Source organism: Aythya ferina, assembly GCF_964211825.1.
Source record: "Aythya ferina genome assembly, chromosome: 2".
NCBI lineage: Eukaryota > Metazoa > Chordata > Aves > Anseriformes > Anatidae > Aythya > Aythya ferina.
Window position 1 is genome coordinate 31,259,831 of NC_140297.1, and position 12,742 is coordinate 31,272,572.

The window sequence follows — 12,742 nt, forward strand, 5'->3', positions numbered from 1 at the left end:
GCTAAAGCAGGCACGCCTTTGCTATTTTTGTTTCCCATACAACCTGCGAAAAGCTCCATTAGAATAATTGGGAACTTTTGGCAGCTACTTTCCTATATCACTGAATTTTATCAACACTCTTGTCCCTGGGATGAACTATTTCAGAAAAGAGATTATATTGTTTGGAAAAATGGCTTTATCCAAGTGATAGAAAGTCATATTTTTTTCCAATGTGTCTTCAAAGGTGGGATGACAAGACATATGGAAGCAAAAAATTGACTGATCAGAGATGGAATTAAGGAAAGTGAGAAAATATACCTGAGTTCAACAGACCAGTGTTCAATAATCTCCACAAAAATAAATAAAATTTTACATTTGTTGGATGATTCTAGGTAGTGAAATTCACTGTTCTCAATTGTCACGTAAAATTAAGACATAAACATGAAATAATCTAAGATTTCAGTAAACCCTTAAAAAGCTAAGTTGTGCTTATAGACAACTATAATTGTATTTTTTCCAAATATATCTTTTGAAAAATTAATGCAAAAATCACAAAAACTACTGTGTCATTTGCCTTCTCTTTCTGTAACACACAAATTAAGAGTTACTACCATGCTACTCTACAAAACCTGACACCAACAGGATTAATAAATGCATGATTAGCACTGATAACTACTTAAAATTGGTTTTGGAGTAAATTTTAGTAAGTTGAACTCTGACATACAAACAAACCTGTTTACTGGAACTGCAGAAGTTCCCAAAGAGCAATGTCAATCATCCCAAAATAGTTTGAAGGTTTATAAACAAAACTGACTAATCACCTCTAAAAAAAAATTTAGAAACAAAAAATGTAGAATAAATTTTCTATTATTTCATTAAAAAAGTAATTCTGTGCTATTCCTTCTAGAGATATCCCAGTTAAAATTATTTTCACAGGAAGACTATAGAGGGCACAGGATTAATACTGCCAATTGTTCAGTACTGAACTATTGAGTCCATCTCTTTTAGAAATAGACCAGTTTCAAGCTCTTAAGACAGTAATAAGGAGCTGCTGGCACAAAAAATTATACCAGCATAACTTTTAAATAAGGGCTTGGTGTGCCCTTATGAGAAGGGACTTAAAATTTAATCTTGAGATGCATTGTTATCATGAGCCATGTCAAAGCATACTACCTTTAAAATGCCTGAGTCAGATATGCAAGGCACTGACCAACTTCTTCCATAATCTAGTCATATAACTTGTACCAAGCAGAGTTTATTGATCAGAAGTAACTTTCCACCAGTAAACTCCTCATAACAATTTAACATATTTTGTTTTACTGTTCTAAAGCAATTTTTAATCTCCTGAGTATTTATTCTCAGTTCAAAACTAAGGACCTATGACTTACAGACTGCAAATTTCTGACCATATCCATTAGTTATGAAGGGATGACTTTCACTGAAAGTTCAACTTTGCTCCTTAAAAGTAAGGAGCTTTTGAACTGCACACCTATCACAGTATCAGAGTAATTACAACCAATCTAATTTTATGCACACAGAGGAAGGCATGGTTTCTATCAGACCAAACCCTCCCTGCCAGAGATGAAGCATGGAAACTTGAAAGTGACCCACAGCCTCCCACAGAGACTGACCTAAAACCATGCACTGTTTAGAGTTGCATTTAATCCAGGCTCTCCTGTGGGATCAAACAGCTCAGTACAAATTTACAAGAATATACATAGAGCATTAAGAATCTGCCTTATCTAACTTTGTGTTCTTTTAAAATGTGCACTAGATAAAGTATCATCTGGTACACTCAACTTCTCCTAAAAATATGCTTGCAAGGAAGTGTAACAAAGCAAACAAGCAGTCTGGGAGAAGACGTGCAACATAATCCCATCCTATACCACCTCCCCTCCTAAACTTCTATTCCATAGTCGGATTCTAATAATAGTAAGAAACCTTCCTGATGGATGATTAAAGTCACTGATCTAAGAAATGCTTAAATAATGTTATCATTTTAGAACATTTAATCTAGGAGAAATGCAGTATGATAGGCTGAAATAATTTTAAAATAATTTGAATTCAAACTTTTCACTGGAAACTGTTTCCATTCAAATTTGCAGATAATTAGACCCTTTGTACCATCTACTGTCAAACAGGTTCTGAAAAAGCAAAATAATCAAGGTTTATTTGCAGTTGTACGCATTTATTTGAATGTCAATATTTCAATCTTATTGAATGTGATTATTTTAGACCCTTATCATTGCAGTATGTCAGCTACCTTTCAGGAATCAATATAAGAGTTAAATTCCTGCCTAATACAAGCATCTGGAGCATTTTACGGATAGTTTTAAAAATTCAATAAATAAATGCAAGCTCTGAAATGTCATACATTTGCTTCAGTTTTACTTTTGCCCAAACACCAAGTACAAATGACAGCCTACACTGTATCTATTTTTAGAAACAGATTCAGGATTCTTCACCTCTGCTGTGGGTTACTGTACCATGTTTTGCCCAGCTATCCCATATCTTATATAACAATATAATAAACCTCCACAAGTTATGTCACTGTCACTATGCAATATATATATATGGTAGTAAAGGAGGGAAAAGCCTTCCATTAAAATTTCTCATCAGCAGAATGAGAAAAAGTTGCACAAGAACAGCAGTTTCCCCCACCCTGACAGGGTGGTCTTTAAAAGAAATAATTCACCTTATACAAAAGGAACTAACATCTCCTTTCCTTCCAACAGCAGAATCAAAAGAGGGAGGAAGGTTACTCAAAACCTCAGGGGAAAAAAGGTAAATGCTGTCCCTTTTGACAAGAGCAATAATTTTAACTCACGAACTACATGAGCTTGTAATGACAGTCATGCCATAATTTCACAGATTAATCTTTGTGCTATAAACGTTGCAAGCACAAAGCATGCTTTGAGGACAAAAATCAAAAACTGAACTATGGCACTAGCAGTATCTAACCTAGCTCTGAAGTCACTTTCCCTCATTTTTTATAATGAAAGGTCTCACACTACAGGAAGAAGCTTTTTAGATTACACAGCTCAAGGAACAAGTGGACATAAAAGTTTTAGTGCGGTCAGGCTCGAAAAGTGTACTTCATTTTACTGCTGCCTTTTATGTAGGGATCACACATTATTTCTCTCTCTCAGATGTTTTGCTAAAAATTTTGCCTGCATAGCTCAACACCTGGACTGATAAATATAAGCGCTGAACACTGGAATTAACTACACAAGTCAGAGATACTTCAACACATATCTCTGCTGGAATGGAAAAACTGAGTCAGTGAAAAAGTTGAAGGCAGAGAGAGGCTCTGCCAAAAATGAGCATTCGTACTGCTGCCAGTACCACACAGGTTGAATCAAACCCAAATGTAAACAGTCCCATTTTTTAAAAGATTCTGCTTGGTGGAAACTTCAGAGATCAAAACAATTATAAATCAAGGGGATTTATTTAGCACATTGTGAATGCCTCTGCCTCTCAATAGAAAGTATCAGTTCTCTGAAATGGTGGGAAACACTGTAAGGTTTGGAATATAGTTAAAATATTATTTAGAAGAACAGATAAAAACTGGCTTTGGAAAATAACAGTTCAAAGAATGTTTTAAAATCAAACATAATTAGCTCAGACTGCAACTGCTTGAAATTATATGTAACAGTGACATTTTCTACCTTTTTTAATCCATGCATTTGATAGGAAAACTTTTAGAAAGTATTTCACAACAACATTCAGACAAAAATCAATACCCATGGATATTCTCTATGATCTAAACGTCTTTCTCTGAATGACAGTTATTCTTAATGAAATACAACAATACCTCAGTCTACCTTTGTTAACCCTACCAAAATTCTTGCACTTCCATGTCTTAAGAGAATTTTCAGAGTAGAGTTTAATCTAACTTCAAATGCTGTGCATCTCACACTGTCTTGAGATATGAACATATCTTCGACCCAGATGTTCCAAAACCGATATAGATGAAAGCCAGAAATGTTTAGAGGCTTCATATTAGTGAGATGAAGATGCCACAAGATTTGCTTCTGTTATCTCTAAATGTTGAAAAGTAAATAGCTCTCAGCAACCAGAAGCCAGCACTCAGATTATTTTGGCCCTTATCCTCGGTGAAGAGAAACAACACATATTTATTGTCTGTAAGCAAATTCGTTTGCTTGTCTCTTGGTGGCTGGCTGGTTTGGATGCTGCAGCAAGATCTGTGAGCTGCTTGGTGTGTGTGGGTAAGCAACGCTGAAGGAACAATGGCATATTTGCACCTTTGAACACAGTAAATGAACAAACACGAGGCAAATAGCTAATTGAGAAATCATAACTGAAAAGGGCATATGAGTATGCTAGAAGCCATTCATAAACATCAGAGGAGCTTCCATAAGAATTTTCCTTTGTCCTTTTCTCTACAGAGATATGCAGGGGATGAAAGTAATGCTTATGTAGCAAAAAGAAACAGATGCAGATCCAGAAAGATGGTCAGCATGCAGGAAATATGTGGCACTAGAAATCTCAGAAGGTGAGATTCAGCTAGGGCATGAGGCTGAAGAAAGCCTGTCCAGACAAGACAAAACTTGCAGATACCTGCTGAAAAACAACTCCAGGGTGACAGGCCACAAGAAGAGACAGATGATACTGAGACAGTATGATAAATACAGAGCAAAGAAAGAAAGACAAAAGGTAATGGAAGGTAAACAGAACTGAAGTACATGTTTCCTGACCCAGTAAACAGAAATCAAATGGGCCAAAAAAGAAAAAGTTTAAGAAACTGCTAGCAAAAAGAATCAAAACCAACAATAACATTTTTCCTAAGACACATCACAAGAAGCAAGTCTGAGTCTGCCAGGTTGTAGGACCAACTGATAATAAATGTGTACAGTAAAGGCTCAGAAAAGATGCAGCTATTGAAGAGAAACTCAATTAATTTGCTGAATCAGTGTGGGAAAATTTACATGGTAGATCTCTTCCTTGTTAATGACCAGTCAAAGAACCTGTAAACCTGCAGTTACTATGGAAGAGGTATGGAAGAAATTAAAGGCAGGAACGTAGCAAATCCTCAGGACTATATGGTATTCACCCAGCAGTCCTGAATCTCAGCTCCTAATGGGGGTGCATAATCTCTAGTTCAACAATTGCCTTAATAGTCACAACTGGATGACAGCAACCACCAAACCATAGAATCATTTACGTTGGAAAAGATTTCTATGATCCAAACTTTAACCTAGCACTGCCAAGTCCACTACACGTTTTTTGAAGACCTCCAGGGATGGTGACTCAACTACTTCCCTGGGCAGCCTGTTCCAATACTTCACAAACCCTTTCAATGAAGAAATTTCTCCTTATATTTTTCCCACTATAGCCTCCTTTAAGGTAATTGTAGACTGTGATAAAGTCTCCCCTGAGCCTCTTTTTCTTCAGACTACATAACCCCAGTTCCCTTCTCACAGCTCCTCACAGGACTCTGCTCTGGACACGCTCCAGGGCCTTGATGTCCTTCTTGTAGTGAGGGGCCCAAAGCTGAACACAGTACTCAAGGTGCAGCCTCATCAGAGCAGAGTACAAGGGGACAATCACCTCCCTGGCCTGCTGGCTACACTATTCCTGATACAAGCCAGGATGCTGTTGGCCTTCTTGGCCACCTGGGCACACTGCTGGCTCACAGTCAATCATCATTCAATTTAAACCAAGAAAAATCTGGATGGGTTTTTAGTAGTCTATAAAATACTAAGTCTTTAGCCTATATCAGGCAATGTAACAAAAAATGAAATACTGTATAGTAATGGTGGACATCAGATTAATGATGATGGTAGAATCAACATATCTTTCTTTTGTACAGGGTGCTCTCCAAGAGGGAACTTGTTGGAATTATTTGAAAGTGTGGGTGGACCATTGATGCCAGAAATTCACTGGGATTTTCAAGACTTTCAACAAAATTTCTTGCCAAATGTTTTTTAAGAAAACTGAGGTGTCACGATATAAGACAGAATTCCTGACATGGATAAACACTTGCTAAACACACAGAATAGAGAGGGCAGAAGTAAATGGTGAGTTCTGAGACCAGCATTCAGACAGATCAGGTGGGATCTGTTACAGAACCTATGCTGTTCAACATATCCATAAACGAATATCCATAAATGAACTGGAAAAAACGAGTAAGCAATAATATGAGTTTGCTAATGACACAAAGTTTATTGAAAATGAAATGTGGAATGACCATTATAAACTGAGTAACTAGGCAGTAAAAATGACAAATGAATTTTAATATAGACAAATGTAAAACACTGCATGTGTAATTCACATATAAAACGATGGGATCTCAGCAGACTGTTACTACTTGGAAACAAGACATTGGGATTAGGACACTAATTTGCGAAGAACCATCTCTCTCTCTTTTCCAGTTCATGTAGCTGTTTGTTACAGGTGTAGTGGGTTTACATGGCAAGGTTTTGGTAGCAGGGGGCCATAGGGGTGGTTTCTGTGAGAAGGATCTAGAAGCTGCCCCATGTTTGGTAAGGGCCCCACTGCTGACCAAAGCCGAGCCAATAAGCAATGTTGTTTTGCGTCTCTGTGAGAGCATATTTAAGACAAGGAAAAAAAATGCTGCGCCACACAGCAGCTGGGAGAGTGAGAGGAGTGAAGAACAGCCTTGCAGGCGCCAAGGTCAGTGAAGAAGGAGGGGGAGAGGTGCTCCAGGCGCTGGAGCAGAAGTCCCCTGCAGCCTGTGGTGAGGACCATGGTGAAGCAGGATGTCCCCCTGCAGCCCATGGAGTACCACGGTGGAGCAGGGTTCCACGCTGCAGCCCGTGGAGGAGACCACGCAGGAGCAGGTGACCTGGCAGGAGCTGCTGCCCGTGGGGGACCCAGGTTGGAGCAGTTTGCTCCTGAGGGATGGACCCCGTGGTACAGACCCATATCTGGAGCAGTTCTGGAAGAGCTGCTGCCTGTGGGAAGCCCATGCCGGATCAGTTCATCAAGGACTGTATCCTGTGGGAAGGACCCCACAGCACAGGGGACAAGTGACCAAGAAGGAGCGGCAGAGAAGAAGCGCTGTAGACTGACCATAACCCCCATTCCCCTGTGCCGCTCGGGGGGAGGAGGTGGAAGAGGGTGGATGGGGGTGGGAAGGTGCTTTTGTTTGTTTTTTTTTTTTTCCTTTGTTTCTCACTTCTCTAGCTTGTTAGTAATAAGCAATAAATCTTACTATCTCCCTATGTCGAGTCTGTTTTGCCCATTACAATAATCACTGTGTGATCTGCTTGTCCTTATGTCAAACTTTGAGCCCTTTTCATCGTATTTTCTCCCCATTCCTCTTTGAGGAGGGGAGTGACAGAGCAGCTGAGGTGGAGCTCGGCTGCCCACTTGAGCGGAACCACAACAACAGGATGCAGTGAATGCTAACAGTTTACATGGGCTTCAGAACCCTAGAAAAGAACATGGAGAGTAAATCTATTAAAGGCTAGTAATTCCACAGAAAACAACTCTGGCTCAGGAAGTACTTAAATTAACAATAACTGAGTAGGGGGAGAGAATCAGGGGTGTTATGTATGCTTGCCCTGCTCTGATTCTTTCCTAGGCATTTCTTTATAAATGTTGTTAGATACATGATAATGGCCTAATAAATGTTTGATGCATTATAACCATGTTAGGTGATAAACTGTAGCATAAATCAGCCCACCCAACAAAGAAATGTAAACTCGGGATATATTAGGACAGATACTTCCAAATTAGACTGATTAAGTGGTATGTTTGAACATCTCTCAAGAAGGCTCAAATGCACAAAGAAATTTGTAGGACCTACAAACTATCACACAAAGGGAGGATGGGAGAGCTTCAATTCTTCATCCTATAGCAATAATTCTGAGAAGAATATGACTGCACTTTGAATGCAGCAAGGAAATAAATAAAACCAGCCTTAAGTAAGAATAAGGGATGTAGAAAAGCCTAACTCTCTTTGGATGAACACTTTATTAGTTAATGAAATGAACACAAAACTAGGCAGCATGGGACTCAGCTCAGTGTGAAACACTCCCTTCCAGTTCTGTTTTCTTACTGCTCTAGCTTTAGTGGAATTTTTGAATGTATTAAAGGTTATATGAGTGTTGTTAGGTTAACTAAAAGAACTAATCTTAACTAGCTGCAGAAATAGGAATGTGTGAAAAGATCTAGCTCATCCTACTACATAAGAATGTATTGCTTTTCCTTCATTCAAAGAAACATTCCACTGCACATAAGAAACACAGCTCTATTACAAGAAAGTAAATCAGGGCTGGATTAATTTAAATTTCCTATCAAACAGTCTCAAAAAGAGCAGCAGTTTCATTTGAAGACAAAGGAAAATAGGTGGTGGGAAAGATCTAAAGAGTAGCACAAGCAAGCTGAGAATTTTCTACTGTTTTTATCAGTTATGATGACAAAATAATTTTTATTTAAAATAACTGTGGAAGTTACTGTTTTTCTGATACTTTCATTCCAACATGTCAGTATGTTTTATTTGCATCTTCCCAAATAATATTAAAAAGTTTACTGAGATCTAAGGGCTGTACACAGGCTGGGGATTAAAATACATTTTTCATTCTTGACTTGCTACATTCTTGACTATCACATTATTTTTATACACTTCAGCAACTGGTGTGTTCCGTAATGGATGCCTTTCATATGATCAATCCAATTTAAGCAACAAATATGATTTAAGGCTTAGTAACACAAATACATATAGAAACCTCAAGTGCTGCTTCCAACCCTTGTAAAGAAACACACACAAGTCAGCCTGGGGCTGGATTACTTGATTCCTACTTGTAATTAGAGGGAGAGGATGAAAATGGAAATTAACACTCCAATGTAGACTTGATGGCCAATGCCTCCACTGCACAAATTTTAAGAGCTATCATACTTTGACGAATGCAGCAAATGCAACAGAGTGACTTCAGTTACCAACAATGTACAGCATGATATGGATTTCTTTTTGTGTTTAAATGGATCAAGAACTTCAAAAGCTTTCCTGGTCAAACATAGTAATAAAAACAGTTATGCTACAAATTGTGTTGTGAATTAACCCTGGAAAACAGCTAGGCACCACATAGTCACTCACTCCCACCCAGGACCCATCTCTGTGGGACAGAGAAAAAGGAAAGGAAGAGTAACAGCAAGAAAGTTGTTGGTTGAGATAAAAAAAAATGTTTAATAAGCAACGAAGAAGTTGAAGAAAAAAGAAAGAAAACAAAAGCAGTGATGCAAAGGCAATCACTCACCACCTCCCATGGGTAAATGCCCAGCCAGTTCCCAAGAGAAAGATGGCTAACCTCCCTAAACTCCCTTCTCTCCCTTTTTATTGCTGAGCATAGCATTATATGGCATGCAATATCTCTTTGGTTAGCTGGGGTCAGCTGTCCTGGCCGTGTCCCCTCCCAGAATCTCCCCCCCAGCAAACTTGCCGGCAGGACAGTGTGAGAAACAGAAAAGGCCTTGACACTGTGCAAACACTGTTCAGCAATAGCTAAAACATGGGTGTATTATCAACATTGTTTTGGTCACAAATCTAAAACACAGCACTCTGTGAGTTGCTATGAAGAAACTTAACTCCATGCCAGCCAGACCCATTATACTGAGGAAGCAATATGGAAGAGGGGAGAATTTTACAAGGCACAGTAAAAAATAAAAATTAAATTTAAAGCACAACTGATAGTTGTCATTGGATACAAGTAAATGAAATGAGCGAAAATTACTGATATTTCTCTGTAGAAACCCAAAGTTCCATAAATATGTTACACATATGTTACACATCTTTGCCTGTACAGACACAAAATACATTAAATACAAATAAAAAATAAATACAAAACCTGTAAGGAACACTTTTTTCCGAGAAACCCACTCTACAGTAAAATATTGAAACAGTATTAACATTACTGGCAAAGCTAGCATTAACTCTATAAAATCCTATTTTCAGAGTAATTTTATATTCAGATAGAAAAATAAACTCTGCATTGAAATAATGTCTCTGGGGAGACCTCATAGCAGCGTTCCAATTCCTAAAGGGGGCTTTATAAGAAAGATGGGGAGGGACCCTTTACCAGGGTGTGTAGTGAAAGCCATTACAAGGGTTAACAGTTTTAAATTAAAATAGATTTAAATTGGAAGTTAGGAGGAAATTCTTCACTGGGAGGGTGGTGAGGCACTGGAACAGGTTGCCCAGAGAAGCTGTGGATGCCCCATCCCTGGAGGTGTTCAAAGCCAGGCTGGATAGGGCTTTGGGCAACCTGGTCTGGTGGGAGGTGGCCCTGCCCACAGCAGGGAGGTTGGAACAGGGTGATCTTTAAGGTCCCTTCCAGCCCAAGCCATTCATTTTTTCATTCTAAAAAAAAAAAAAAAGTTATCTGAAAAATTTCTGCCTTTTTTTTTTCCCTTAGAAAAGTATACCCAGGTACAAAAGATCATTAGGGAACTATCAAAGCATAAGGCAGGTACCATTTTCAAGATGCCTCTTAAACATACCTAATGATTTTAATAAGCTTCTTTTTTGTTTTGTTTTATGTATTAAGAACTAAAGTCAGAAAAAAGACAGATACCCTCATTGCTACAGGTTAGTATTTTGGGTACCTGCTAAACATTGCCTTTTGGGGATAGCATGGAATCAAGGAGAGAGGACTAATTTTTGATGTTCCTGGTCTGATGCCCAGCTTACTCAGACTTTAAGCATTGCTTTAAGCCAAGAATTGCAGTACTAACAATCCAAAAGTGAAACTGTCCATAAACAAAAACAATGGACTTCACAGGTTTTTATTAGGCAAGTTAGCAATGGAAAAAATAAGTTAAAAGCAGTTTGTTTGCAAACAAAATTTTATGTCAATATCCTTTCATTTTAAATGTTTATGTTTCCAGTAAGAGATAGCAGGTCAACATCAAAGCTTTCATAATAGGGAAAAAATGTCAGAGTAACTAATAACAGATTGGAAGATCAAACTCAGATTTGATATTCATAATAATATTTGTTTTGCAAACGGTTCCAATTCAATGTTTATTCTCTATCACATTGAAGTATCTAGCATAATTAAAACATACACACTTTTCAAACTTGTTATTTTCCTTCCCTCTAGAGAACTTGGCATTTCACCTTACGAACCCATTTGTTCCCCAAAATTCTACTCCACACTATCAAACTATTTTAGAGTAATATTATTTTATGCAATTGAAATATCCACAAAAAGAAACAATCACGAGCCATTATTGACTAACACTGCCAGAATGCCTTAACTGGGGTGTGAAAGCAAGGAAGTTTAAAGACAATTTTATGAACATAAGACTTTTAGGATAAGTCTAAGTGTGTGCTGGGTCTGGCTGGGATGGCGTTAACTTTCCTTGCCATGGTCCATATTAGTGTTGTGCTTTATACTTGTAGCTAGAACAGCACTGATCTCTCTTGATCTTGTCTATTGCTAATCAGTGCTGGTCACTAGCACCACGACTCTCTCCAAATGCCCCAGAGCCAATAGGCTAGGGATGGCCACAAGGATGGGTGGACACATCACCAGGGCAGCTAACTTAAACCGATGTATTGTGTTTATGTAGCCAAGGCTGAACAGCAGGGGGGGCCGCAGGGGTGGCCTCTGTGAGCAGAGCCCAGCAGCAGCCCCATGTCAGGTCAGGGCCAGCTCCAGACAGCTCCAAAGGGACCTGCTGCTGACCAGAGCCAAGCCAGGGAGTGATGCTCGGTGGGCCTCTGGGAGAGCAGAGTTAAGGAAGGAGAAAAAAACTGTGCTGTGCAACAAGAGCTCAGAGAAGCAGCCCTGCAGACACCAAGGTCGGTGCAGCAGGACGGCAGGAGGTGCTCCAGGCAACAGTTCCCCTGTGGCGAGGCCCCAGTGGGGCAGGCTGTCCCACTGCAGCCCACGGGTCCCACGTGGAGCAGATCTCCAACCTGCAGCCCATGGAAGAGCCCCAGTGGAGCAGGTGAATAGCCTGGAGGAGGCTGTGGACCACGGAGAGCCCCCGCAGGAGCAGGCCCCAGGCAGGAGCTGCAGCCCGTGGAGAGGAGCCCATGCAGGAGCAGGGAGTCTGGGGGGAGCTGCCACCTGTGGGGGACCCATGCTAGAGCAGTTTGCTCCTGGGGGATGGACCCTGTGGTACAGAGCCATGTGGGAGCAGTTCTTGAGCAGCTGCTGCCTGTGGGCAGCCCCTGCAGGATCAGTTTGGGAAGGACAGCATCCCGTGGGAGGGACCCCATGTGGAGCAGGGGCACAGAGTGACCATGAAGGAACAGTCTGGAAACTCCATGCTGACCACAGCCCACTCAGGAGAAAGAGGGGGCAGATAGAAGTAAGGTGTCTTTAGTTTGTTTTTAGTTTCTCCATGCTCTAATCTGCTAGTGATACAGGCACTAAATTATATTAATCTCCCCATGAGTCTGTTTTGCCTGTGACAATAATTGTTGAGTCATCTCCCCATCCTTATCTCAACCCTTGAGCCTTTGCCATTGTATTTTCTCCCCCTCTTTCTTTGAGAGGAGGGAGGGAGAGAGCAGCTGTGGTGGAGTTCAGCTGCCCAGCTGGGTAAAAGCATCACAGCTGACGAAAGGAATATTCCATGCCATATGATGTCACACTCAGCAATAAAAGCCAGGAAAGGGGAAGAAGAGGGGGGTTCTTGTTACACAGACACCTGTCACCCACACACAACTGCTATGAATATTGAGGCCCTGCATCCGAGGACATGGCCAAAAACAGTTTGTTGATGGGAAACAGAGAATAATTGTTTTGTTTTCTCTTTGCTTCCA

The 12,742-nt window shown here is 40.0% G+C and overlaps 1 protein-coding gene across 7 annotated transcripts in view; it reads right to left on the minus strand.

Annotated features, from left to right (window-relative positions):
• The window catches only part of CRPPA (CDP-L-ribitol pyrophosphorylase A), a 125,847-nt gene that overhangs the window by 33,262 nt on the left and 79,843 nt on the right, over nt 1–12,742 (minus strand). Inside the window, exon 10 of one of the 7 annotated variants that reach the window (XM_084510971.1) lies at nt 10,063–10,324. The exons of the other annotated variants lie outside the window; for them this stretch is intronic. Coding sequence (XP_084367097.1) covers nt 10,286–10,324 — 39 coding nt within the window. The 3' untranslated portion in view covers nt 10,063–10,285. Of the gene's footprint in view, nt 1–10,062; nt 10,325–12,742 lie in introns of those variants that run through there. 7 annotated transcript variants of the gene reach the window in all.